This window comes from Cololabis saira, chromosome 9 (genome assembly GCF_033807715.1).
Source record: "Cololabis saira isolate AMF1-May2022 chromosome 9, fColSai1.1, whole genome shotgun sequence".
Lineage (NCBI taxonomy): Eukaryota > Metazoa > Chordata > Actinopteri > Beloniformes > Belonidae > Cololabis > Cololabis saira.
The window spans coordinates 37,565,882-37,590,796 of record NC_084595.1 but is presented as its reverse complement, the minus strand read 5'-3'; the positions used below and the strand labels follow the sequence as shown (position 1 = coordinate 37,590,796).

Sequence of the window (24,915 nt, the reverse complement as noted above, 5' to 3'; positions counted from 1 at the left end):
GTATGCCAGCCAGCATAGAAAGTACCTCAGTAGCTCCTAATTTTAGAGGTGCTGAATCTCTAACACATTTTGGATAAATTCCAACAAAATAATTCTCTTAAAATAACAGACAACAAATATTAACAAATCATTTTTTTGTTTTTTTTTCGCTGTATGGGAAGTCTAACCATATGCTTTGTTGTGCAGTGAGGTTGTGGAGAGGTGTTTGCCTGATAAGTTTTATTAAACTCATCAGGCAGTATGTTTATCATTGGAGCTCAATACAAGGCTGATGCATGAATATGTTGTGCATTTACAACATTTGTGCATTTACAACATTTATACATTTATTGGTTTCACGTGCAACATTAAATCAAACAATGAACTGCAATGTGAAACGTATGTGCTTCATAAGACACAGATTTGAAATGCTAGTTTCGAGCAACACATCCCATCAAAACCACCTTCAAAATTCTTCAAAAAGAGTCCCGTGACGGGTCTGGAGTGGCCTAGTTATGAAATCGTTTTCACTCAGGGAGCCATCCAGACCTGCAGGGAATAGTAACATCAAAGATTCAGATCAAAGTGGAATAATCCAGCCTCACTAGCTTCATCCACATCCAAACTCACGCCCTGGTGTCTTTGCTGTATCTGGAAGTGGATAAAGGTCCTGCCTCTGGAATATAAGTCAAATGACTGAGCCCCCCCCCTTAAACCAGCAGCTATAACTAGAGTGGTAAAAATGTGGAGGGAGAAGGTGTTTTTGTATCTCATTTTGACAAAAGCGTGTCATTGATGTGTCATGCAAACCTTCTGGAAAGTGTGTCAATCTTAAAAAAAAAAACACTTTTCAGATTCAGAAATGCAAATAACACATTTTGATAGAATTTCCTACACTGCAAAAAAGCCCCTCCAGAAAAAAGCCTAATATTCTAAAAAACCTAGTCAAAATTGACTTATTTGTAAGTAAAAGAAAATATCTTTGCTAATGGGCTTTTCTTGACTAGAATTCTTAAACCTAGCAAAACATTCACAAATAAAACAAATAGTCTTCTTGAAACAAGGTGTTTTTACCTTCTTGGAAATGAGTTTTTGCAGTTTAGGTTAATGTTAATGTCAATTATGACTAAGAGACAAATCTGCATTAAAGCTACTTTCCTACAGCAAGTTTAACTTATGAACACAGACAGTATGTTGTACAAAATGATATCTGAATATCTCTACCAGTAAGTGTTATTTATAAGTATTTCATTGTAATATCCGAGCAGCAGGGACATGCTGTGTGTGGTGAAGAGGAAAATTGGCTGCAGGAGATAAACATGAATCAGCAGATCATGTCCATGCGGCTGCTCTGGGTCCTACTGCTCAGGCTGATATGAGGATGTTGGCTTGTGTTCAAATAACCTTCTAAAAAAAAAACCCAACACTGTGCCAGAAAGGCAGGAATGACAAGAAACTGGACTTTATTCGTCACATCTTTTGCAAATAGGACACAGACTGAGCTCACAGCCTTCAGGCAAAGTATGTACAAGTCATCAGTATCGGCAGAATACACACACACACGCACACACACATGCACGCACGCTCTCTGAAGAAATCTTCAACCATATACAGCACACACAACTCCAATGGCATAGGAAAGAGAGAAATTTGAAACTGAAGCACTTATAGCAGTTTACTCTTTTAATGTAGAGATTTACCACCATGTAGAAGCAAAAGCAAACAGCACCCATGATGCATTTGATACAAGCACAAGGAATCAGCTATAAAGCAATAAAAATAAGCCCACAACGTTCAGCGGATATGAGGAATGACAGCATGCTTGCACATGCAGCCTGTACTGCGCAAGCCCTCGCTTCACGTCAGAAGCTCCCCGGTCACAGTAAGCCACTGGCAATAAGTGCATTTTCAGCTCAGGCATTAGATTAAAAATGCTGTGAGAAGAATGCTTTGTCGAGCCTCATGTATATAAAAAAAGAAAAGAAAATATAAACAACTTTAGAGTTAAGTTAATAAGAGAGAAGTTATTGTGTGACATTGTGCGGTGAGAAAAAGTAAATCTTACGTACTGATACCTAGTCTTCAGAGGAAACTTCGTTACACACATCCAAACACACAATCGCATAATTAAAAAGAAAACACACCATCCATATCAAAATCCAGCATCACAAACAATCCAAATTTCTTTACAAAACACTTCCCACCACGCTCTCACATTATAATCAGAAGGTTTAGAGTTGCATTATAAATAAGGTACACTAAATAGTTAAATTATGCCTTTATATTATTTGTGTTAGGACCACAGCGAGGGGGTACAAATCAACAAATGGATGGTTTCGTAGAAAGGAAATATTCCCAAACAGACGGATAAAATGAAGCACCAAAATAAAGGGAAATGTGGATTCAGAGTTGCCACCAACACTTTATATCCAAGTCTAAAGGTCTAAATGTCAGTTGAGGGAGAGAAACAGCAGGAGGTGCTGCTGCAACGGTCTGGTCCAGAGACGTCACTGGTCCTTATCGTGCATCTGCTGCTGCATCTTGTTCAGCATCTCCTGCATCCTCTTCAGCTGCAGCAGAGGGTTCAAGTGTTAAAGTGTCAGTTAAAGTGTCCGTTAAAGTGTCCTCATCACCACACCCTCAATGTATCACACTCTTGCGGAAAGTTAAAGGTGCGTTATATGATTGAAGTACATTTATAACATGATATTAAAATAGGCTTTTAAAAAAGCAAACAACCAAACAAACAAACAACAAAGCCCTTCTCCAAATCAATATGTGGAACACGATGACCTGTAAAGCACTTTGTGCTGCACAAGTTGTTTGGTGACCCCTAAAGAGGGGGAAAAGTTAAAAAAAAAAAAAAAAAGAATCTTTTTCTGGATGTTTAATAATGTTAAAACTGTTTTCTAAGCAGAAGAAATTGTCAACCTTGAAACAAACACAACACAAAATAAAATACAGGACTGTCTCAGAAAATTAGAATATTGTGATAAAGTCCTTTATTTTCTGTAATGCAATTAAAAAAACTAAAATGTCATACATTCTGGATTCATTACAAATCAACTGAAATATTGCAAGCCTTTTATTATTTCAATATTGCTCATTATGGCTTACAGTTTAAGATTAAGATTCCCAGAATATTCTAAATTTTTGACTTAGGATATGTGAGTTTTTTTTAAACTGTAAACCATGATCAGCAATAATAAAATAATAAAAGTCTTGCAATATTTCAGTTGATTTGTAATGAATCCAGAATGTACGACATTTTTGTTTTTGTAATTGCATTACAGAAAATCACAATGTTCTAATTTTCTGAGACAGTCCTGTACATTTTAATACACAAACTATATGTATCAATAGAAAATTCCAACAAGCATTTAATTTATATATATTTTATGTACAATATTTGCACTGTATTAATAAATATATTGGACTAAACTTGTGGAACTTTGATTAATATTTCTTTCTTTCAAATATTAGAAAAAAATCTGTAATTATTACTGTTTATATGTTTTGGTTATTTCAGCCTCAAAAAGAGGAAAATCTGCTCTCTTTTGTACACATTATTAGAATTTATTGGTCACATTTTGCTCTTCTGAGCCTTCGGTAAACATGCTTAAATCTTGTTTCTTAACATTTGTCATTATATTATTCTGTGTGTATCATGATATGATATTATCGTTTTGTTTCATTGAGCACTGAATCCTGCTGCAATACATTCAGTCATATTTTTTTGTCTTACTTTCTGGAATTATATAAATGTTGTGCCTCTTTGTATGATATTGAATTGTGTCCAACCTTATTGGGATGTATCACATCATTTCACTATGCATTTAATGGCTGAATATTATCTAGTGAACAACTGGTGTCGGTTTAGCAGTAAAAACTTGTTGATCCAAGATGTTGTTGGCAATTCTGCAACCATCGTAGTTGTTTTGAATATTGTCTGTTGGATACTTAAGTTCATTACCTTGTGTTTTTTGCATGTTTTGTCATGGATCACATTTCTGCGTAAAGTATCATTTTATAATTAGTTTTATTGAGACGCATTGTTTTGCGCTGTAATAAAGATGTTTTTTGGTGGTTTTTTTTACGTTTTACAACTGGAAATATAACCCGTCTGTGAAATGTCTCATTGTCTCCAGTCCACTGTTCATTCTCCATCTTCATTGTATAGTCTTTACTTTAACCATATACAGGAACTGTGAATAGTCAAGTATGTTGTTGTTCTTATATTTTAACAAAATTTTGCATGCTGCACTTTGTTTTATTACATTTTTATATCTATCATAATTTTTCATACTTTCTGTCTTTGAATTTCCTCATCGTGGGACAATAAACAATTTCTAAAATATTTATCTCATTAATGTTTTAAATATGTAATTCACTTTGTGCCGCAAGTTGTTTGAAAAGTGCTGAACAAATAAACTTTGACTGATTGATTAAACACCTTCATTTTTAATCCTCAATTTGCATTATATTAAATTGTGATGTCATATCTTGTAATAAACTGTAATGTTTTGGAGGCTATTGCATATTGATTTGTATCTTCCTGAATACAAACTAACTGTGCCTTAAATTAATCACTTTAAACACAAACCTGCAACCCCTTTCAAATCCACTTATGATTAAAAAAAAAAAAAAAAAAAGGATGCTAAAGTTGTTTTGTACCTCCTCATCTTTCATTTTGATTAGCTTCTCAGTGTCCACATCTGGAGTGGAAAGCGGCAGGATTGGGATGGGACTCTCCATACGGTTATCCTGAGCCAGTTTACTGAGAAATGATGAAGAAGATGAAGAAGGAGAGAAGTGAAGCAGACACACAAAACCTGTAACCATCAGCAGCCGAGATATTTACAAAACATTCCCATTCCCAGGCTTTCATTTCTCACGGGACTCTCACACACAAACCTGGTCATCTCCTGTATGCAATGCGCTCTGTAGTTCTCGTAGTGAACGTCGCAGGTTACGTCCTTGAGGTCGTGCATGTGCGAACGAATCAGCATGTTCCTCAGTTTCACAAAGTCACAGTGGGACTGATTTTCCACTGAGGACAGAAATATGTTCGTTCAGTTGATAATCCAAGTTAACATTTGCACTGCACCCGTTGGCGTGCTGGAGTAAAGACGTACCTTCAACAATCCCCCAGGGGTAGAGTCTTCCTCTCACCCTCTGTCCTCGGGCCTCCACCACCGTGTTACTGCCGATCACAGCGAAAGGAGTGCACTCCTGCGCAGAGACACAAGGACAGGGTGTCGTTTTAACCTCCATCTGCCCCAGAAAAGGCTGAGTGAGCATGCTGGTGCACATTCACAGCCTTACACACGACCACAAAAGGCTACAGAGCAGATCAAGAGGACCGTGACAATCCTTCTTGAGACAGGTGAAATACGCTTTGTTGTTTAGTTTCTTGATTAACTTTCACAACGACCAGATTCATGTCACAAGCCCACACTGATCGCTTCTGAACTGCTGCTAGACTTTAATTCAAAAGCTTCACAAAAGGAGGAGGACACACTTCCCAAAATTACAAATCAGACATTTTATTTATTTCTTTTTTGCTTTGACCTCATGGTTTTCAGCCATGTGGTTACATTTATAGCTTTAGAGTAGTTCTCAGGTCTTAACATCTCTTTCTCTGAGGTTTTATGGATCCATTTAAATATCTGAGGGTAATTGCCCATGTTGGATCGGATTCTGCCAGCAGAACAGGAGACGATTTCTTTGCAACATCCAAAAACACATTACCCAACACATTTGGCGGCAATTGAACCAAATTGATTGATTTTTTTTTTTATTATTATTTTGGTCACTTTTTGAACCTGTGAACTGTCTACAGTTCAACAGTTTCTCACAAGACAACAGAGATGCACAAAGGACACAGAGCTCTGGAACAGAAATATTTACCTTGTTGGCTTCGAGTGAGACCTTACAGAAACAACATGACATCATTTATTTAAAAAAAAAAAACAACATACAAGGTACTGGCATTTTAACTAGAACAACTTCGTACTAAACAAAGTGTTCCTTTGTAAACTACTCAGGGAAATCTGGATTATCCAAAGGTTTCGGATTAGACACAACTACAGACATTTCTGCAGAGCCGCTAGGACGCTTAAGAGAGGGAAAACAAAACCCTATTCACCTACATCAGCTGAGAGGGAAGATAAAGAACTACATTCACTTTTTCCTGCATAAAACAGAAAATATCTACCAGCATAAAGGCTACCAGACCTGACAGAACCCGCTTATCTCTTTCTTAAAGGGTTTCGGCTGCATGGCGTTCCTGAGCGCGTCCATTCATCCCAACGTGGCCTGTTTAATTAGTTGTGAGACAGAACAGGCTGCACGGCCGCAACAGAGAATGAAACCCACAAGAGAAGCAAGCAAGAATGGAGTGAGCTTATTCTTTTTTTTTTTAATTATTACACATAATTTTAAAAATGAAATCTTATTCCTCAAGTTTTTACCTTTTACATCAAGTACAGGAAAAAAATATTTTAAGTATTTACAATTTTCTTTAGAAGCCAGTGTGGGCAACAGGATGCTCTCCTTCTCAAATTGATAATAAATCTTCAAATGACAATAAACTAGGGGTGTAACGATACAGTTATCTCACTATACGGTACGATACACGATATTGAGGTCACGATAACGATACGATATTATAGCAGTATTTTTTTAACAACTTTGCATGAGGAACATATGACTGGAAAAAATGGTCTTTTATTTGAAAGACACAAAATACTGTGCGTTTGCCTTATTGTTACAGTTTGTAATGCTTTATAACTGTTTAAGTTTTAAAGAGAAAGCCAGGCCAACCATTTCCCACAAACTGAACTAAAAGTAAATGTCAGGTTTGCATTATGCATCTTCAGTTTCATACAAGTACAAATATTTAGCCACAAACTGAATAGTTTATTTCATGTATGATTTGACTTTTTTCTTTTCCAGAAATGTAAGAACTAAAATTAAATAAATAAATAAAAGTAAATAAATACGTACAATTTTACATCATAAAAAAGATTGATTCATGCTCACCTTATAAGTGTAAGAGGAGATTTATTTTTGTTAAGAAGGTTATTTTGGTAATTCATGGTTCATTATTTTATAAATATATTCTTTATATTCTGATGTAAATCAGGGACTATAATGACACTAGTCAGTTTATCTGTAGTTGTTAATATGTTTTAGATTGGGTGGAGTGATACAGCACTAGCTGCTGTGTTGAAGTTCTAAAATCCTACGCTGTTTAGCGGAAATTAAAGTACACTCCAACTCAGCAGAAGTTGTCCCGTGTTTATCCTACTAAAAAGGTTTAATTTAATAAGGTAAGGCTTAACTCTACACCAGCCTTACATAAGTAAAGGTTCAGAGCTTAAAACCCCCAAGAGTCCTGTGATCGGGGCCGCAAAATGGTACTAGTTTCTTCTGAGCGGAGGAAGATTTTGGTCCGCAGGTCGAGGCGCGGTCGGATGCGCGTTTCTAGTCAACACAATATATTAATATTAATAACCCAATATCGCGATTCAGTTTGTCACCTCCAGTTTGTATCGCAAAATTTCGTGGCACGATATATTGTTACACCCCTACAATAAACCCAACCAAGCTGAGCGTCATATATGAATGAAAGGATTTCAGGCAGGCTCACCTTCAGCTCTTTGTCGAGCTGTTTGAACTCTTCATCCTCATCCGAGTCACATTCAGGGAACTGGTACACTTTGATCCCAAACTTGTCTATTTCTTCTCGTATCTGAAAGAGTGTAGTAACACACACGTGTTAGGAGTTTGGTCAACGGCCATCAAAGCAGAGTGTGGCGTTGCAGGTGTTCAGCTCACTCTGTCTTTCAGCTTTTTTATCTCGTTGGGCGTGAGGCAGTCGGCTTTCGCGATGAGAGGAATTATGTTCACTTTTTCATGCAGAGCTTTCATGAACTCGACATCCACCGGACGCAGCCTGTGAAGAGAACTCCAGAGTGAGGAGGAGAGCAGTAGTTTACGTTTATGCATATGTATTGTGAAGTGGGTCATTACCCATGCCCAAATGGAGGGATGAAGTAAAGGCAGCAGTGGACTCTGTTGTCCTGGATGTTCTTTCTGTTCAGCCCACTCTCGTCCCTGAAGTACTGCTCAAACTGCTGGTCTATGTAGTCTGTGATTGGCTTCCAGCTAGAGAACACACACATTAACACACACACACAGGCACAAAACAGACTATGTTAGAAGCTCCTCTGATTAGCTCCCAATTAAAGAGCACAGTCTAGATGAGGCTCATCAGAACAGCAGTTGTTTCCAGCTCACCACTCGTTGTTGTTGACAGCGTCTCCGAACCCCGGCGTGTCCACAATGGTCAGCTTGAGCTTCACTCCTTTCTCCTCAATGTCTACAGTGTGTTTGATGATCTCCACGGTTTGATTGATGCGCTCTGGAAAGCATCAACACAGTGAGGATGAGTGAAAGCGAAAGCAGGCTGGTGAGAAGAACATTGGTTGTTACGCAGCTTGAGATCTGCTGGAAACGTTTATCGTGGGCCAAAGCTAAATAAGATGAATCCAGCTCACCAACCAGAAGACAAATCACATGCAGGAGGCATAAAAAGAGCTAAAACATTTACTGATAGAGATGATTGATGGAATAACCTTCAGCATTGAGTAGTTTTCTGTCTTTGTAGAGGTCTGTGAGGAACAGGCTGTTGACCAGAGTGGATTTTCCCATCCCGGACTCTCCTGCAGCGTATCAAGACACACGCAAATATGAAAAGATAGTCAGAGGCATGAATTCTGAGGTATAGAAAGAGTTTCACCACAGAGTTTGAATTGTTGTACACCCCAGTGATGTCAAGGACTTATTGAAAGGGTTCCAGACTATAAATATCTTGGTAACTCACTTTCAAGCATCATATTACCATACTTGTTACAAAGCTGCATCAGAAAATTGGGTATTTTTTATAAATACAGATCCTATGTCCTGCAGAAAGCGGGTTATTGAGGCAGATCTTCCTGTCAATTCTGGATTATGGCGATGTTATTTATCAACACGCATCTGCTTCCACCCTAAAATCACTTGATGCTGTTTATCACTCAGCTCTAAGATTCATCACTGCATCTTATATGAAAAACTTGGGTGGACTCCCCTTTCTGTCAGACGTGATAGGCATTGGTTTCTCTTTGTTTATAAAGCCCTAATTGGAAGGCTTCCTCATTACCTTAGCTCCTTACTGAGGTGGCATAATGGTAGATACTCAACCCGCTCCTCTGATTTTCTTATGCTGGAAGTTTCATGTCCACGGACTGAATTTGGAAAAACTGCATTTAGCTGCTGCGCGGCTCAAAGTTGGAAAATTTTGCAACATGCATTGAAGTTGGAAACATTTGTGCAGCTTGGTCAATTCAAATCCTTGATTGCTGACCATTTTACTCATGTTTGTAACTGTTTTTAATTTTTCTCTTTTATTTTTATTGTATTATTCTTTTTATATGGTTGTTGTACATTCGGCATCATTGTAAATGAGGACTTGCTCTCAATGATTTCTCTGAATTCAAATAAAGGTTGATTTAAGGAGGGTATGTTTGAGTTCAGGAAGACCGCTCCACTCTGACCCTCCAAAACAGCTGCAACTAAAACCGTTAGACCTTCATGACGGCAGGTTTTATCAGCGAGGCAGGTCCACAACACCGGCAACTGTGGGAAAGTGGGTTAAGATTTTCACATGTTTGCATTCTCTTTAACCAGAAACTGACCTGCCACCATGAGCGTGAAGTCGAACCCCTTCTTCACTGATTTCCTGTGGACCTGGTTGGGCAGCGTTGCAAAGCCCACATACTGCTTCTCCTGGAGCAGGAAAACAGGACCAGAAGAGAACAGACGGGATTAGTGACGAAATGCACTTTGTGAAAGAAAAATATTACTGATGTTGTGCTACAATTATTGAATATTAATGTTTTCTATTTAGTCAGTGAATCAAATGCTCCGGATGTGGAGCAGAAACACAGTTACTGATTTGAAAAGGACAAAAGGTCTGCATTCTGAATGTTGGTCAGACAAACATCATTTTAGGTTTCAGACAGTTGATTCAGACTTTTACCACTATTATCTAACAATTAGGGTAAAAGTGTTTAAAACTGACAACCCCCCAGAGAAATTGTTATTTAATGCCTTGATATTTTTACCGTGACTTGATTGTTTGGTCGACTGAAATTGAGAACAAGTGTAAATATGTCAGTCTCAGCATCGTAGGGGCCGCAGGGCTGTGTTTGATTACTTACTGACTGTACTAAAATGTTCAGCTTCATCATGAAATAAGAGGTTACTGAACAAAAAAAAACAAAACACTAAGAGCATCTATTATAATAATTTTACACGTCCTTAAAATTTATTAAAAGAAAATGCTTCTACTTTTTTTTTTACTGCTATTCATGTTGTGCAATGAACAGAAGTAAAAGCCATGATGAAGCAAAATACGTTTGTCGTTTATCTACTCACACAAAGTACAGCATCTATATCATATATTCACACTCTGTACAATAGCACTTGGATTTTTTACACTCATTCAATGAGGATTCAGTGTTTTGACACACGGCAGGGCGAGGGATCAATCTACTATCTTCTGCTTGGAGGACACTCACTACCCGCTGAGCCACAGCTGCAGCATTGGCTGGATGGATTCTGATCAACAATAACAATTATCCTACTTACATTATCATAAATAACAAATGATCTGGATGTATTTGTACAGGTGAAGTGAAAAAAATTGTATCTTTCTGTGTGGAGTTAACGTGTTCTCTGCATGACTGATCATACGAGTGAATGTGAGCGGGTCTGGTTGTGCCTGTAAGTGACCTGTCCAGGCTGTACCCTGCCTTTCCCCTGAAGGAGCTACCATAAATAGGAAGAAACAGGTAAAGAAAATGGATGGATAAAAAAAATATGGCAAATCAACCTGCTTGGCATCTTATTTTTGTTGCAGCTTCAATTCACACATTATTTCTATATAAGAGAATTAAAGTTGCCTCTCTGCCTACAAAGAGCTCGTACAACCACGTGAATTCTTGCCATTACCCCGAGTGTTTAAGCAGAAACTCCTGTGGTTCTCATCATTACTTGGAATTTCGAAACACTCAAACCACACCTCACAAATGTAGACAGCTACACTCATACATGCAGCTCGTGTATAAGCACTAAGGAATGTCACACGGTCAGCTCTTTAAGGCAGTTGCGTTTGATTAATTCTGCAACACCGTGACAACATTTGGTTTCTTTTATGGCTCCACTGGTCTTTTTCTGGTCATGCAACAAACATGTTTTTCAGGTTGTTGCAAGAGTTAGATCTTAACACAAAGAAGCGGAACAACCATTTAAGTTAAGTTTGCCTTTGTCACATGCTGATACTGTAGCTTGTTGGTTTGGGATCTTTTTGACTTGTTCCACTCAGTCACTTTCTGGGTTAAGTGTGGAGTTTAAAAAAAGATTCAAGCAGCCAAATAACTTGGAGGATTTTTAATGTGAAGATAAACTGGATGTGACAGCGTCTGCTGTAATAAAATTACCACAACAGACAGAAAAATCTACAACTGCATGGAAAAACACGTGCAAAGCATTCCTCTCAGAGTGTCTGAGAATAACCAGCGCCTTAGTCTTTCCCCTGCATCCCTCACGGAGACACAGGACCACGGGATACCAGTCTCCTACTGTGTCGGACAGTGGCTTTCGCTCCTGCTGCATCTGGCAGAGGGTCGTCTTTACGCCTCAGTACGACGTGCTGACATGTGTAAATATAAATACACACTCGAGGCCTGTGGAGAGCATTCACGGATAGACAGTAGCGACATTCAAAAGACGTGAAAAGCTCTTTTTACTCTCCAAACACACCAGCCAAACACACAGCGAGTGTCCTCATAGGCTGTCAGAACTTGTCACGGGGACTTCCGACAACCCCCCCCCTTGGGTGACAATCACATTAACAAGAACAAACACATATCTATACAAAATACAGGCCTAAAAAAATAGTCAAAGTTGAAGGACAAACTCCTGACAAAACTGCTCACACATCTGTCTCATCAGTAAACCTGACAATGCAGAAAAAGAGCCAAAACACCTTCACAGAAATGCTGCAACAACAACAACAGAGATCCTGCTGAGCTCTCAGCCAGTAATTTTCCTTGTACCAATTTATGATTTCCTGACATTTCTCCACACTTTATGCCGGCACACGTTTCTCTCCACACATCCAGCTCTTTACCTTCTGTCTGGCCGTTCTCACTCGCGGGCACAAAAGCCGTTCCACCAGTTTTTCTTGCAGCATGATGGCATCCATCCTAAACCACTCCGACACCGACTGACCAGAATAGCCGCTGGTTTCAGAGAGTTAAAAAAAAAAAGAAAAAAAGAAAAAAAACACGCCCAGAAAGGAAAGGGGAAAAGCAAATGTGAAGGTCTCAATAAACTGGTCTATAACAGACTCCAGTTCCTGTTCTCTTCACACACGTTCCTCCTACTATCCTTCTTTCTTTTGTTTTTCCAGCTTGACTCCTCTTTTATTATTATTATTCTTTCTTTCCCTCTGCCCTACAGCAATCCGGCTCTCCCTGTTCAGACAGGTATGGATGAATTCTCACTCCGAGAGAGAGGCAAAAGGAGAGAGGGAGCAAGAGAGAGGTGGCAATTTGAGGGAGGAAACTAGGGAGGGATGGAAAAGGAGAAAGTCTAAAAGGAACTCATTCATTCAGCATGTATTCCCTCCCCCAGCTCAGACGGCTGAAAACTAAATCTTTACACTGTGAGAAATGAGTAACAGCTCACAGGGAAAGAGACAGAGAGCGCGGATGCTTTGCCTTTGTTGGAGAAGTTGCAACATAAAAGAACTTGCTCAAACTTGACAGCGACAAAAGCAACACTTCAAACAATGTGAACGTGCAAGTACAGACAAATGTAGCGAGATTATCAGATGATAACGTTAACTGAGCTGTCAGTTGATGCGTCTGTGTGTTGATCTGTGCTTTCAGGTGGGATGGGTTCAGTGCTTTATTGCAAATCTCAGGTGACAAGAGCTCCTGACCAGCATCCGTAAGTCACGAGAGGAGAGTGAGAGCTGCATCTTCCCTGTCCTAGGGACTATTTACAAAAGGAACTAGGAAGGTTCCTCCAGGTCACAACTGTTAGACATTGGACTGGTAGAAATAAGACACCATGAGAACCTCAATATTCACAATATTCTTAAAAGTTCTGGTGCTTTCAGGGCAGGAAGTGGAAGGTTTCTATACTCTAAACTCTGGCATGAGGGATGCTCTGCAGGAAAAACTGGTCCGTCTTCAGATTTCAATTTCTCTCTCTCGGGTACCGCACTCACATTCAGGCATTTTTGTCATCAATTCAAACAAAACAAGGTAACTGATACATCCGTTTCTGGGATTTAGAGTAGCCTGTTAAAGAAAGAAGCAGTTTTGAATATGTAAAAGAAAATCTTTCAATCGCTTTTGTGACTATTGAATCCAGTCATCAACTGATATGGGTTACCTTTTCAGGTAAAGATTGGTTGTACTTTTGTACCAACTTGACATGTATTCTCCATTTGTGCCACCTTATAACCAATTAAAATGAACATTTACTGTAACATAGTAACAAGAAGAATATTTTAATACTGATGGGTTAACAGAGGTGGAAGAACAAACAATATTTTATAGCTGTAAATGCGTCATTTTTTCTTTCATGCACAGATGTGCAGTAACACAGTAAAAACAGATGTTTTCTTTTTTCCTGTTAATGCATACTTTCTCTTGAACGAAGAAATTGAATCATTGAGCAGAACCAGACTACTTGAACCCCTAATTTCAACCTTAAGTGTTGAAGTTTCTGTTTCTTGCTGTGGATTCATATCTATATACAGAACGTGAGCGTCATCTCTTCCCAGAAAAGTAAATATTCAACCAAGCTTCCCATATAAATCATTAGATTTGATAATCTATCCTAATATAGTCAATTGTGTCTTGTTAGATTCTTAAAATAAATTCTGTTTCTGCATCTGTGCAAGACTCTGCTCACGTTTGGTGCTGTGTGATCATGCAAATGTGAATCCTTCAAAAGAAAGAAGGACCACGGAGTTGCTGTGGTCTGGACGGCTCGTCCAGAACCAAAATGATGTAAAGAAAGTCGCCCACCGTGCTGTCTCCTTTGGGCTCTTTAGGAGCATTTGTGTGTGTATGAGTGTGTCTAGAGGTAACTGAGGTATTTCATGGCTGGGATTGAACCCGATTGATTCCAGATGTGACGGCGGCGGTGTGTGTGTGTGTGTGTGTGTGTGTGTGTGTGTGTGTGTGTGTGTGTGTGTGTGTGTGTGTGTGTGTGTGTGTGTGTGTGTGTGTGCGTGTGCGTGTGCGTGTGCGTGTGTGTGGACACAGTGGGCGTGTCTGACTCACACATGATGTGGGCAGCAGAACCTAAACATTCTTTGAAATAAAAGAATCTGGACTCTTTCTCCCTCCAGACTGACACGCCCTGGGCTGATGCCACGTACAGGATGTGAGCGACTCACCCCACACCACAGGAGGGAGACAGAGGACTCGGCTGGGTCAGAAAGTCCATAGTTTGCACATAGACGTGAAGAAAAAAAAGCTGCTTTTCTCAGCTGGGATGATGCACATCCAGGGCAGACTGAAGTGCAATGTTTAATTAAAGAATTGAGCTCATGGTAGATACAGATGACTTAGTGTGTGAGGGTGCTGGGAGGGCCGGTCTCAGTAGAATAAAGGAACAGATGTCTTTAAATGGACTTACAATGGCCCCCCGGCTAAACCCCCCACTGTCAGTCGCTCCCAGCAGCCAGCTGTCCCATCTCCCTTTCATGCACGCAAACACAAGATAAACCAAATATAATCTTACAGTCACACTTCTATTGGAAAAGGTTCACATAAACACGCCCATAACATGGACAACTCTTGTCTTGGAAATTGGTTTTTAGTCACCTGCTCAGTTTAGACTCTCAGGTAGAAGTTAACTGCTTATTAAGATCTAAAAACAAACCCTTCTACTGTTGTTTAACAGGAGCGACTGAATACACAAAGAAAGCTACTGTACAGTCTGCTTCTCATCAGCTGACAGGAGTGCAGAGAAACTGGAAAAGTAAATAAGATAAATTGGAAAAAAAACACCCCATAATGAAACACTTGAGTTAAAGATTAATTAACTGTATCTAAAGTAGCATTTTAAAGCCTTGGTCATTCACAAACTAAACAAAGAGGACTCAGCCCATCTCAACTGTTTTCCCCTTTGTAGCTGCCAACAGTGCTCTGATTTATATTTTCTTAATGTAACTTGTTGTGAAATTACATCTTCGTGTCATGACCTGTAGAGGTGAAGAAACAGCCTTGAGTATGGAAATCAACAGATTCTGTGTTTGTTTTCTTCTTTACTGTTTTCTGAGCTTTTCTGTCCTGATTGAAAGGGCTTTCCCGGTGAGTGTCAAGTGTTTCCACAACAGTCTAGTTGGCTGCAGCCACGGCCAGGGACAAGTCCGAGCTGCGGTGCATCATCCACTCAGCTACTGTATGAAGGTGATCAGCTGCAACCTGCAAAAACTCAAAATCTTTTTGAAAAAATATTTGTCTTATTTCTAGTTAAAATGTCTCATTTTTGGTCAAAAAAATCTAATTACACTTAAAACAAGTGTCATCACCAGAAAAATCACTTATTTGACAATTTTCACTTTCACTTTCATTTTACAAGCAAAAAAAATCTTTCTACTTATTTTAAGTGAAAATCTACTTGAAACAGGTGAAAATTGTTGTTTTTTTTTCCAGTGATGAGTCTTGTTTTAAGTGTAATGAGATTTTTTTGACTAAAAATGAGACATTTTAACTAGAAATAAGACAAATATTCTTGTTAAGATTTTGAGTTTTTGCAGTGCGCGCCTCCCTCTTCAGGAGCTGCCTGTTTCCAGGACCCGGAGACGCGCAGCCAGGATCACAGCCAAGCCCTCTCATCCCGGACACAAACTTTTGCAGACCCTCCCCTCTGGCAAGAAGCTCGGGTCCATCAGGACCAGGACCTGATGCCACAAAACAGTTTCTTCCCCTCTGCAGTCAGCCTGCTGAAACCCCAACCCCCCAACTCACGGTCACATTCAGTTGCACTACTTGTCATCTCTTTCTCACTGTTCTGGACATAACTTTTTTAATTTGTATTTATTCATTTAACTTTTTATTGACTCTTTTATTCTTAGTTATCTCTTTTTATTCTGTTGTGTATATATTTCAAATGTTCTTTTTGTTTGCACCTGACACCACAACACATTCCTAGTGCTGCAAACTTTCTTTACTGTGGCTGAAAATAGCTGTATTTGTTAATTCCAGACTTGCTGTGATGTAATTATACTTGACTGAAGATATATTCGACTTTGAAAACAGTCTTCTGGCGTAAATACAACACTGACACACCACACAGTGAGACATTATTCTAATTAAAATCTTACTCTAAAAACAAATTCATGAAATCCTGCATAATATTTGTCATTTCTACTCTATACATGACAAAAATGGATTGGGATACACAGAGATAAAGAAGAAAGTTGAAAGTTGTTTTCATTTCAGAGCAAACTGTTTCCATGCCTGTCGGCTTGTTGGACGGCCAGAGACGACCAGATCCAGAGATCTGTCAGTCAGCCCCGTAGGCAGCTCTCAGTTTCTTCCTCTTGCTTTTACAAAGTTGAGACTTTATCGGAAGCAACCCTCCAAGTGCCACAGCAGTCGGCTCCTCTGCCAAAATGCACATGACTACACAATATACTTCATGCCATCACTTCCTGCTGACTACTTTCAAGAGTGATCCTGTGATGAGACAACTCTGAATCGTTCCCCATAATAAAAAACCCAGCGTCACACATTTGATGACTAATTAAGCATAAAATTGTGGTTGTATATTAATTTACCTGACAAGGTACATAAAAACTGTCCCTCGCAACGGCTGTAATGGATGTGAAAGAAAGTTATAGAGACCTTTTTCAGCTGTAAAGTTGGACATTTTGCAGGTTTTGTGACTTAAGTGACTAAATACGAGTAAGCCAGATCTAATTAATGAAAGAATGATTTTAATTTAGGAATTGCTGTTAACTTAAACAATTCAATGTGAAAGGTTTTTGTTACGGAGACCAATTAATTCTTTGCTTCTAAAAAAAAAGTCCTGAACCATGCTGATCATAAAGTACCAGACAGTATAAATAAAACTATTACTTTATGAATGATCTCAACATGATAAACGGATCTGAAACTAATTTTAATTTGCCAAACCTCTATAGCAGTTTAACTAAGTACAGCTGAAATGATCAGGAGCGTCATTCATTTTTTGGAGATATTTGTTCATAAACAAACAAGTACATCAAAATAGACAAAGACCTAACGTCAAAGAGATTATAAATATACCCTGAGGACAATGTTTGAATCTGCACCAAACTGAAGCACTTAAGTGGAGTGGCTGAGAGAACAAGATTTAGTGTTTTTCAAAAAGAGCAAGTACATGATAAATCGGAGATTTGCGTCCACGCACTCAGCATCTTTAAAACTAGTCACCATGGCAATGACCGGCCTTTAAACGTGTGTGTGTGTGTGTGTGTGTGTGTGTGTGTGTGTGTGGGCCAGGGATGGAGCCGTGGAGAGCAGTGACCTTTACTGCCAGCGTCTCCCCGCCCCCCCAATGACACTTTCACACCATTAGCCCTGAATGCTTCCGCTAAATTGTTGCTTGCTGACTGGATGGCAGGCCTGGAAGTAAGTGAGACAAAGAGGGAGATAAGTGGAGGTAGGAAGGGTGAGGAAGGGTGAGACAGCAGGGGGAGTAACTTTTGTAGACTTGGCTCTTTACGATGCTAATCTAACATCATGTAATTGCTCGGCACCAATGAAATAGCTTCACTCACGGACACTTGGCTATTGTTGCCTGGTTTTTACATCTGTCCCTTTAAAAGACAAATGATGCTTGTGACAACTTGGCCACTGCCTTATTTGGTTAAGGGGACTTTTTTTGTCAAAAGAAGGTTGTTTTTGTCTTTTACACTTTTCTTTTTGTCAACAAATCCCACTAAAAGACCAAAGCCACTGAACAGCTGGTTGCATCTGCAGCATCAAAATCTCATATTTGTAATGTTCTTTCATTAAAATAAAATAGTGGACAGTCTTCTCCTGGCTCTTGCTGACAATGAGAAAAACATGGTTAAGAAAATAATCTCAAAGTTGAGCTCAATTTTGTTCTTTGTTTTTGATGATGCAATGTTTAATGAGAAGTAAAAGTTACATGCACATGCTACAGCTGATTAAATTGAAGAGCAGGTTATTTTTAACCTGTTAAGAAAATTAATCTAAAAAAGAATTAGAAACGTCATGATCAAATTATAAACAGTCATAAAATGTCCGAGAAAATGTCCCATGACAACTGAATGAACTCAATATGCTGATGAGGATGATCATGTGACGCGGCCAAAAGGCAATTACATAAGTGAGTTTAAAGCAAAAGTTGTTTTCTTTCTTTTTCAGATCAGCAGAAATATGGAATAACACCAACATTGTGCTTCAATAAGGGGTAAATACACCATGTCTTTATTTCTACTCATAAAAGGTAACTTTATTATTTGGATTTGACCAATAAAATACATTTTCCTGTTATGAAATAATTTTAATTCTCCTCATTTGATTCATTGGATTACTGCTTTGACTCCTGATCCCCATTTCTAGAGAATTTATAATCCCAAACAAAAAAGTTTTTTTTTTCTTTCTTTCTAGCAAAGATTTGTGCTATCTGGGTCAGCCTTTTCTCACTTTCTAAAAGCCTTTTGAAACATAGAGCAGAGGCTGTGTCATGACTAAAACCAAGAGCCTAGGAGAAGAAAAGGATTCAAGCATTTTCAAGACTTGTATGTGCACACAGGTATGTGGATTTTTGCAGCATGAAAAAACCAAAGTATGCACATATAAACACTGCAGGGCACAGAGTGAAGAAACACCTGAACGAGAGCAAAAGGTACCGATCATGACGGAGTAAGAAACTCCTGCATGGTTTTTAGGGTCAAGAATCATAATACATCATGAAACTACATAAATATTACCAAGGAGATATACTGTAGATAAATAGTGTATATTTAGGGTGGTAATTCTTAGTCAAACAATTTATCAACTGAAATCTTAAACATGTTGGTGCCTGCTGGCCAAAAATGTCTGCCAAATATGCAGAAATCGATCTAAAATACATCTTGCATAGTTTGAGTCGCTGTGAAGTTTGTAAAATATTTGAGAACTTGGGAGAGCTTTCTAGAAGGTGGGGTTAAAATGAGAGAATGTGAGGTACAAAGCACTTTTCCAAACCCTAAAGCAGCTTAAATCAATTATTTGACATTTTGGGGTAATTTCCTCCTTTGCCTTCTGGCAAAATCTGATAAAGAAGATAAATACACCTCTTACAGCAGCCCATTAAATACTAAGCTTCTTCTATGGTTTGGCTTTGAAAGAAGGGTGGAATCAGTTTCTGTCCAAAACCCATCAGCCAGCTTTTTTAAAGCCATCAGTTCAATAAAGGAAATGATAACTGTGGAGTGATGTGGTGAGTTATCTGCTGAGCTACACATAGTTTACCATATAGCATCACAATTAACTCATTTGTTAAAGTCTTTACATTTCACAAATGAGCGAGATTTTGGAAAAGGTTGTGCAGATTTGGACGTTCAGCTACACTAGCTGCTCTTCCACCATTATTCCTCAAAATGTCAAAATATATCTTCGAGGCAAAATAATTATTTTTATAAGTTAAACATTGATCACAAAAAAAAAACAACAACAAACCACAACTCAAGGCTTCTTGCAGCAGGAACTACACAAGGGCTCAATTATGATTGAATAGTCCACCCAAGCCCTGGAGACTGGTCGGTCCCTGCTCTGCAGCTGCTCCTCACGGTGTTCGCTTCTCACACAGAGAAGGAGTGTGTATTTGTGCATTTAAAGACAACACTAGATCAACTTATTGATGAGGTCACCAGAGAAGATGTCCACTCTGCCAACGCCTGCTACCCTGAAGGGAGAACTGAATCGAGATAAAGCCGATGTGATTCATGGGTTTCCTGACTCGACTAATCTTTATGGATTTCCATTTTATAAAGCAGATTTTGACTGAATAGCACTTATTTGGATGCAGACTTGACTGTGTTGAGTTTGTGATCTGCTGTGTTTTCGTCTACTGTAAGTCACTTTGGTTAAAGGTGTCTGCTAATGTAATGTAATATTTACTATATATTAGATTATAGTTGTATTGATATTATTGTCGTTGTTTATTGCACCTCTATCTAGTTACTCGCGGGTTTCATTGTATTTATGTTTTTCTGCATTAGAGGCACAAAAATATGATATTAAATAATTAATTAATGTATTAGCAGCTTGAGTTTAGGTTTTTTTTTTGGTCGTTATTTATTATTTAACAGCCTGATTTAACAACTGGTGGACCGTATGTTGAGACTGCTGTCTGTAATGCACTTTAAAATACAATTTAAAGCCAAAAGTCCTCTAAAAAGATGGAAATGTTCAGCTAAATCATGTTTACAAAACACTTAAACTTGTTCATGTGGGAAAACAACACATTCACTTAGCTGATTGTATATTTTGATACGATTTCTTTGCATCAGACCATTGAAGCGGTATTTACAGTTAAATGCTGGTCAAACTGTTGCAGCGATTTTCTCTTACTGATCTGTGATGGGCAAATGTTCAACTAATATCCGCCCACACACTGAATAATCAGCACACAGGATTGTGGGTAGGTCAGATGGCGTTAACGCGTCTTCGCATCAGAGAAGTGTTGAAAATGGATGAGTAAAAGAAATAAATAAAAAATATAGGGTGTCAGTGTGGGAGGAGAAGAAGGGAGGGTGAGTCCTCTGAAAACACTGATTCAGGATTAATGATCATTCAGGAATCTGTCAGTGGTTAGAAGCTCAGCTTTAAGTCAGGCTGATGTTCTGTGTCTCCCAGCGCTTCTACTTCTGTGGGTATTTCAGAATATGAGATATTTTTGTTCAAAAAGGCCCACCAGGCCACAAGTAGCTGAGTAGGTAGGAGGGATTTTTGAGTCAACAGCCAAACGCACCACGTATATTACATATATCACCAATTTCAAACTGTGTTTCTCATTAAAAGATTCTAATACTTAAAATCCTCATAACAATAATATTTCACTTAATTTCTGAAGGAGACAAATTAAAACGAAAATAAATAACACTTAACGCCTCACTTGAATGAAATGTCACTGCTTTTGTCCTTTTTTTTTTCCTTGACATCCATTACCTTTGTAGAATCAAACACAAACCTTAACCATAATCTCCACCTGAGTTCTCACTATGCTCATGACCCCAGAATATACATTACACTTCAAGACTGAGCCTTGGCCCCCACAAAGACAACTAGTCCCAAAGAAAACAGCGACTCGACCAATAGAGGTCCTAAGAAGGTGACAAAAATGAGTTTACACACACATGTCACTTGAACGTGATTACTAACTACTAACCATGACATGAGTCCCTGGATTGTTTCCCGTTATTTTTCTATCTGAAAGTGGCACAACCGGTGAAATTAACTTTATCCATCCATTCAGTTAGTTTATTTGCTTATTTGGGTTCAGGTCGAGATGGCAGCAGACTAAAGAGGCCCCTCTCTCTCCTCTGCCACCTCCTCCAGCTCATCCGGGAGGACACCAAGGAGTTCCCGCACAACAGAGGAAGAATGTCCGACTTATCTACAATGCATGAAGATGAAATACATCTTACACGGGACTGTGGGCTCAAAAAATAAGATGCATGATTGTAGAGCACGTTTACATAATACACAAAAAGCGTGATCTGTAAAATCATGTGGACCTCAGGTGGCAGGATCTGTGCGTCACATGTAGGACAGGGTTTCATTGTGAGGTCTGATATGATCAATCAGAAAACACTTGAAGGCACTTTGAGCTCTGTGGCAGAATCCTCACCCAAGCGTCTCACCATGTAATTGCTGGTCTTTGTTGGTCTGAAATACTTATGGAGTCATGCTGGTTGGAGAATTTAAAGAAAAATGCCTAGAAATTAGCATAACATGGCTACTTTCAATACGAGCTCTAAATAGTTCTTCCACACTTGCCAAATACTCGCACATTTGCAGCAATGTGGGTCTCAAACTCCCATCTAATACTCTCAGAGCTGGAGCCTTGAATTACTTCATTCTGTCACTAAACGTAAAGAATACTCTCGTGACACTGTGCAAGTTTGAATACCATATGAGAGACATTTAAGTGAATATAACAATCATGGCTTAGGGGTTTTGTTGCCATATTACACAAAGATCTTTTGGTCTGGGTTTTCTTACTCCAGTGGTTTTGCAGAGATCCCGCCAGTCTTTGATTAGTCTTTGCTTCATTTCCTGTTTTACTGTTTCTTCCTTTTGCAATCTGCTGATTTTTGCTTCCTGCTCCAGGTTCAAGTCTTTTGCCAGACAGTTTACACTTTGGATTTATATTTGGACTCTGATTTGTTGTTTTATTTTTCTTCCCCGACGGTGCTTTTTTAGACTTTCTCTTTTATCCAACAGTTTCATGTGTTCTGCATTTGGGCCCATCTTAAACCTGATAGCGATCATTCACTTAGTAAAATGTAACTCTCATACAAGCCAACTTCACGATGATGCATTTAACTAAAGACAGGGCTGCTCCGTTTCTTTGCTTTGATCTGGCTGTCCTACTTAGTTTATGGATTCATCAATAAAGGAATCAAGAAAAAGCCATGTCATAATATCTCTGAATCTCCATGAAGGTTGAGTTCATTGCAATCTCTTGCTGGTAACTATAGCATGTGCTGATAGAAAATAAAACTGTTCCAGACAACAAAATAGTCTAAATGTGCATATTTTGTCATTACTATAAATAGATTGAATCCCTCAAATATCCAGAATATCTAGTGTAAATGTACAGTATCTATTATCAGGCTCATTGAAGCACACTATGATGTAATGTCATCCCAAAGTTTATGCCAAGAGGAGGAGGAGGGGGAGGACCAAGGGTCACTAGAGACACAGATCCCCTGCAGGCGGCCTGGCAGCTGTGTTCCTCAGCTGAACAATGGTGGGGAAGGCCTTGCTCGGTGCAGAGAGCTGAAGCAAATGCAGTGAGGAGCTGTGTTGAAGTGACGTTCGCGTTTAGGCCAAGCCATTAAGGCTGATTTATGGTTCCGCGTCACACCAACGCAGAACCTACGGCGTAGGTTACGCGGCGACGCGCACCATACCGCGTACGCCTACGCCGTCGATGTAACGCGGAACCATAAATCAGCCTTCAGTCTCATTGTTTGACCTGTAACCAGTGAAAACGCTGCAGGCAGCGGAGAGGAGGATGAAGAGGACAGGGGGGGGAGGATGCTGCCTCCATGGGTACCATGTCGGCCTCTTGCCTCTTGTGGCGCCGACCTGCCCCACATACGAGTCTATAAATGAAATCTACCCCCCACCCCCTCTCCTCCTGGGTGTGTGGACCAGCCTGTGATGGCATGGCCGTGACACACGCGTCGTCTTTTTATATGGAGATGAAGCACAGAGACGCACACCGAGGGGGGGGTGGGGGTGCAGCCATGAGATTTGTAAATATGTGATAAGATAGTGCTGCAACGCAAATGCAAGATTGTACTCCGACAATAGCCACAAAAATCACATTAAACACATTAAAGCATGTGTCCTACCTCGGCGCTTTCGTCTGTTGGCCATCGCAGGATGCGGGAGGAGGAGGCGCAGGTGCAGGATGAGGAGGAGGATGAGGAGACACACACATGAACACATCATCAATCTGATGCTCAATCTGCAACACCGTGCGTAAATCCAAGAATCCGCACTGACCTGTTTTCACCGGAATCCGGCTTTTGTACCTGATATTGGCCGTCATGTTGGACTGCTCTGCTCGCTCGGTCTCGCTGAAGCGACGGCTCGCCCTCGCCTCCTCTCCCAACCACGAACCGAGCAGACAGCGGGAGGCGGACGGATGGAAACCCCTCCTCCTCCTCCTCCTCCTCCTCTCCTCCTCCTCCTCTCACTCTCAGCCACTCACACACACGCAGGGTTCCTACTGGCTGGGAACCAGCAATTTTCTGAGAGGACATTAAATATCAGGAGACATAGACTACATCCTATTTTTATTCTGGAAGATGATTTGAATATAAAGATTTTTTTTTTTAAGTTAGCATTTATCATTCCTATGTCTGCAGCATTTTACATATACACACATATATATATATATATATATATATATATATATATATATATATATATATATATATATATACACACACACACACACTCACCAGCCACTTTATTAGGTACAAGAACTGAGTTGGACCACCTTTTGTCTTCAGAACTACCTTAAACCTTTGTGGCACAGATTCAAAAAGGTACTAGAAACATTCCTCAGAGAGTTTGGTCCATGTTGACATGATGACATCACGCAGTTGCTGCAGATTTGTCAGCTGCACATCCATGACATGAATGTCCCGTTCCACCACATCCCAAAGCTGCTCTATTGGACTGAGATCTGGTGACTGTGGCGGCCGTTTGAGTAGTGAACTCATTGTCATGTTCAAGAAACCAGTCTGAGATGTTTGTTCTTTATGACATGGTGCGTTATCCTGCTGGAAGTATCCATCAGAAGATGGTACTCCGTGGTCATAAAGGGATGGACATGGTCAGCACCAATACTCAGGAAGGCTGTGGTGTTGACATGATGCTCAATTGGTACCAATGGGCCCAAAGTGTACCAGGAAGATATCCCTGAACCACCACACCACCACCAGCCTGAACCGTTGATACAAGGCAGGATGGATCCACGCTTTCATGTTGTTGACGCCAAATTTTGATCCTACCATCCGAATGTGGCAGCAGAAATTGAGACTCAGACCAGGCA

General features: G+C 39.6%; 1 protein-coding gene across 2 annotated transcripts; it reads right to left on the bottom strand.

Annotated features, from left to right (window-relative positions):
* Positions 1–1,449: 1,449 nt before the first annotated feature.
* On the bottom strand, positions 1,450–23,985 carry septin5a (septin 5a). Of its 2 annotated transcripts, XM_061729481.1 has the most exons (12): positions 23,859–23,985; positions 23,705–23,718; positions 9,723–9,813; positions 8,622–8,708; positions 8,284–8,407; positions 8,017–8,151; positions 7,822–7,939; positions 7,634–7,735; positions 5,115–5,211; positions 4,894–5,029; positions 4,654–4,756; positions 1,450–2,549 (listed from the first exon to the last, which is right to left on the bottom strand). In XM_061729481.1, the coding sequence occupies exons 1-12, from the start codon at positions 23,902–23,904 to the stop codon at positions 2,487–2,489; spliced, it is 1,116 nt and encodes a 371-aa protein (XP_061585465.1). In that variant the 5' UTR covers positions 23,905–23,985; the 3' UTR covers positions 1,450–2,486. The 2 variants fall into 2 exon arrangements, with proteins under 2 accessions (XP_061585465.1, XP_061585464.1); XM_061729480.1 differs by lacking the exons at positions 23,705–23,718; positions 23,859–23,985 and adding an exon at positions 12,221–12,603.
* Between the last annotated feature and the right edge of the window lie 930 nt (positions 23,986–24,915).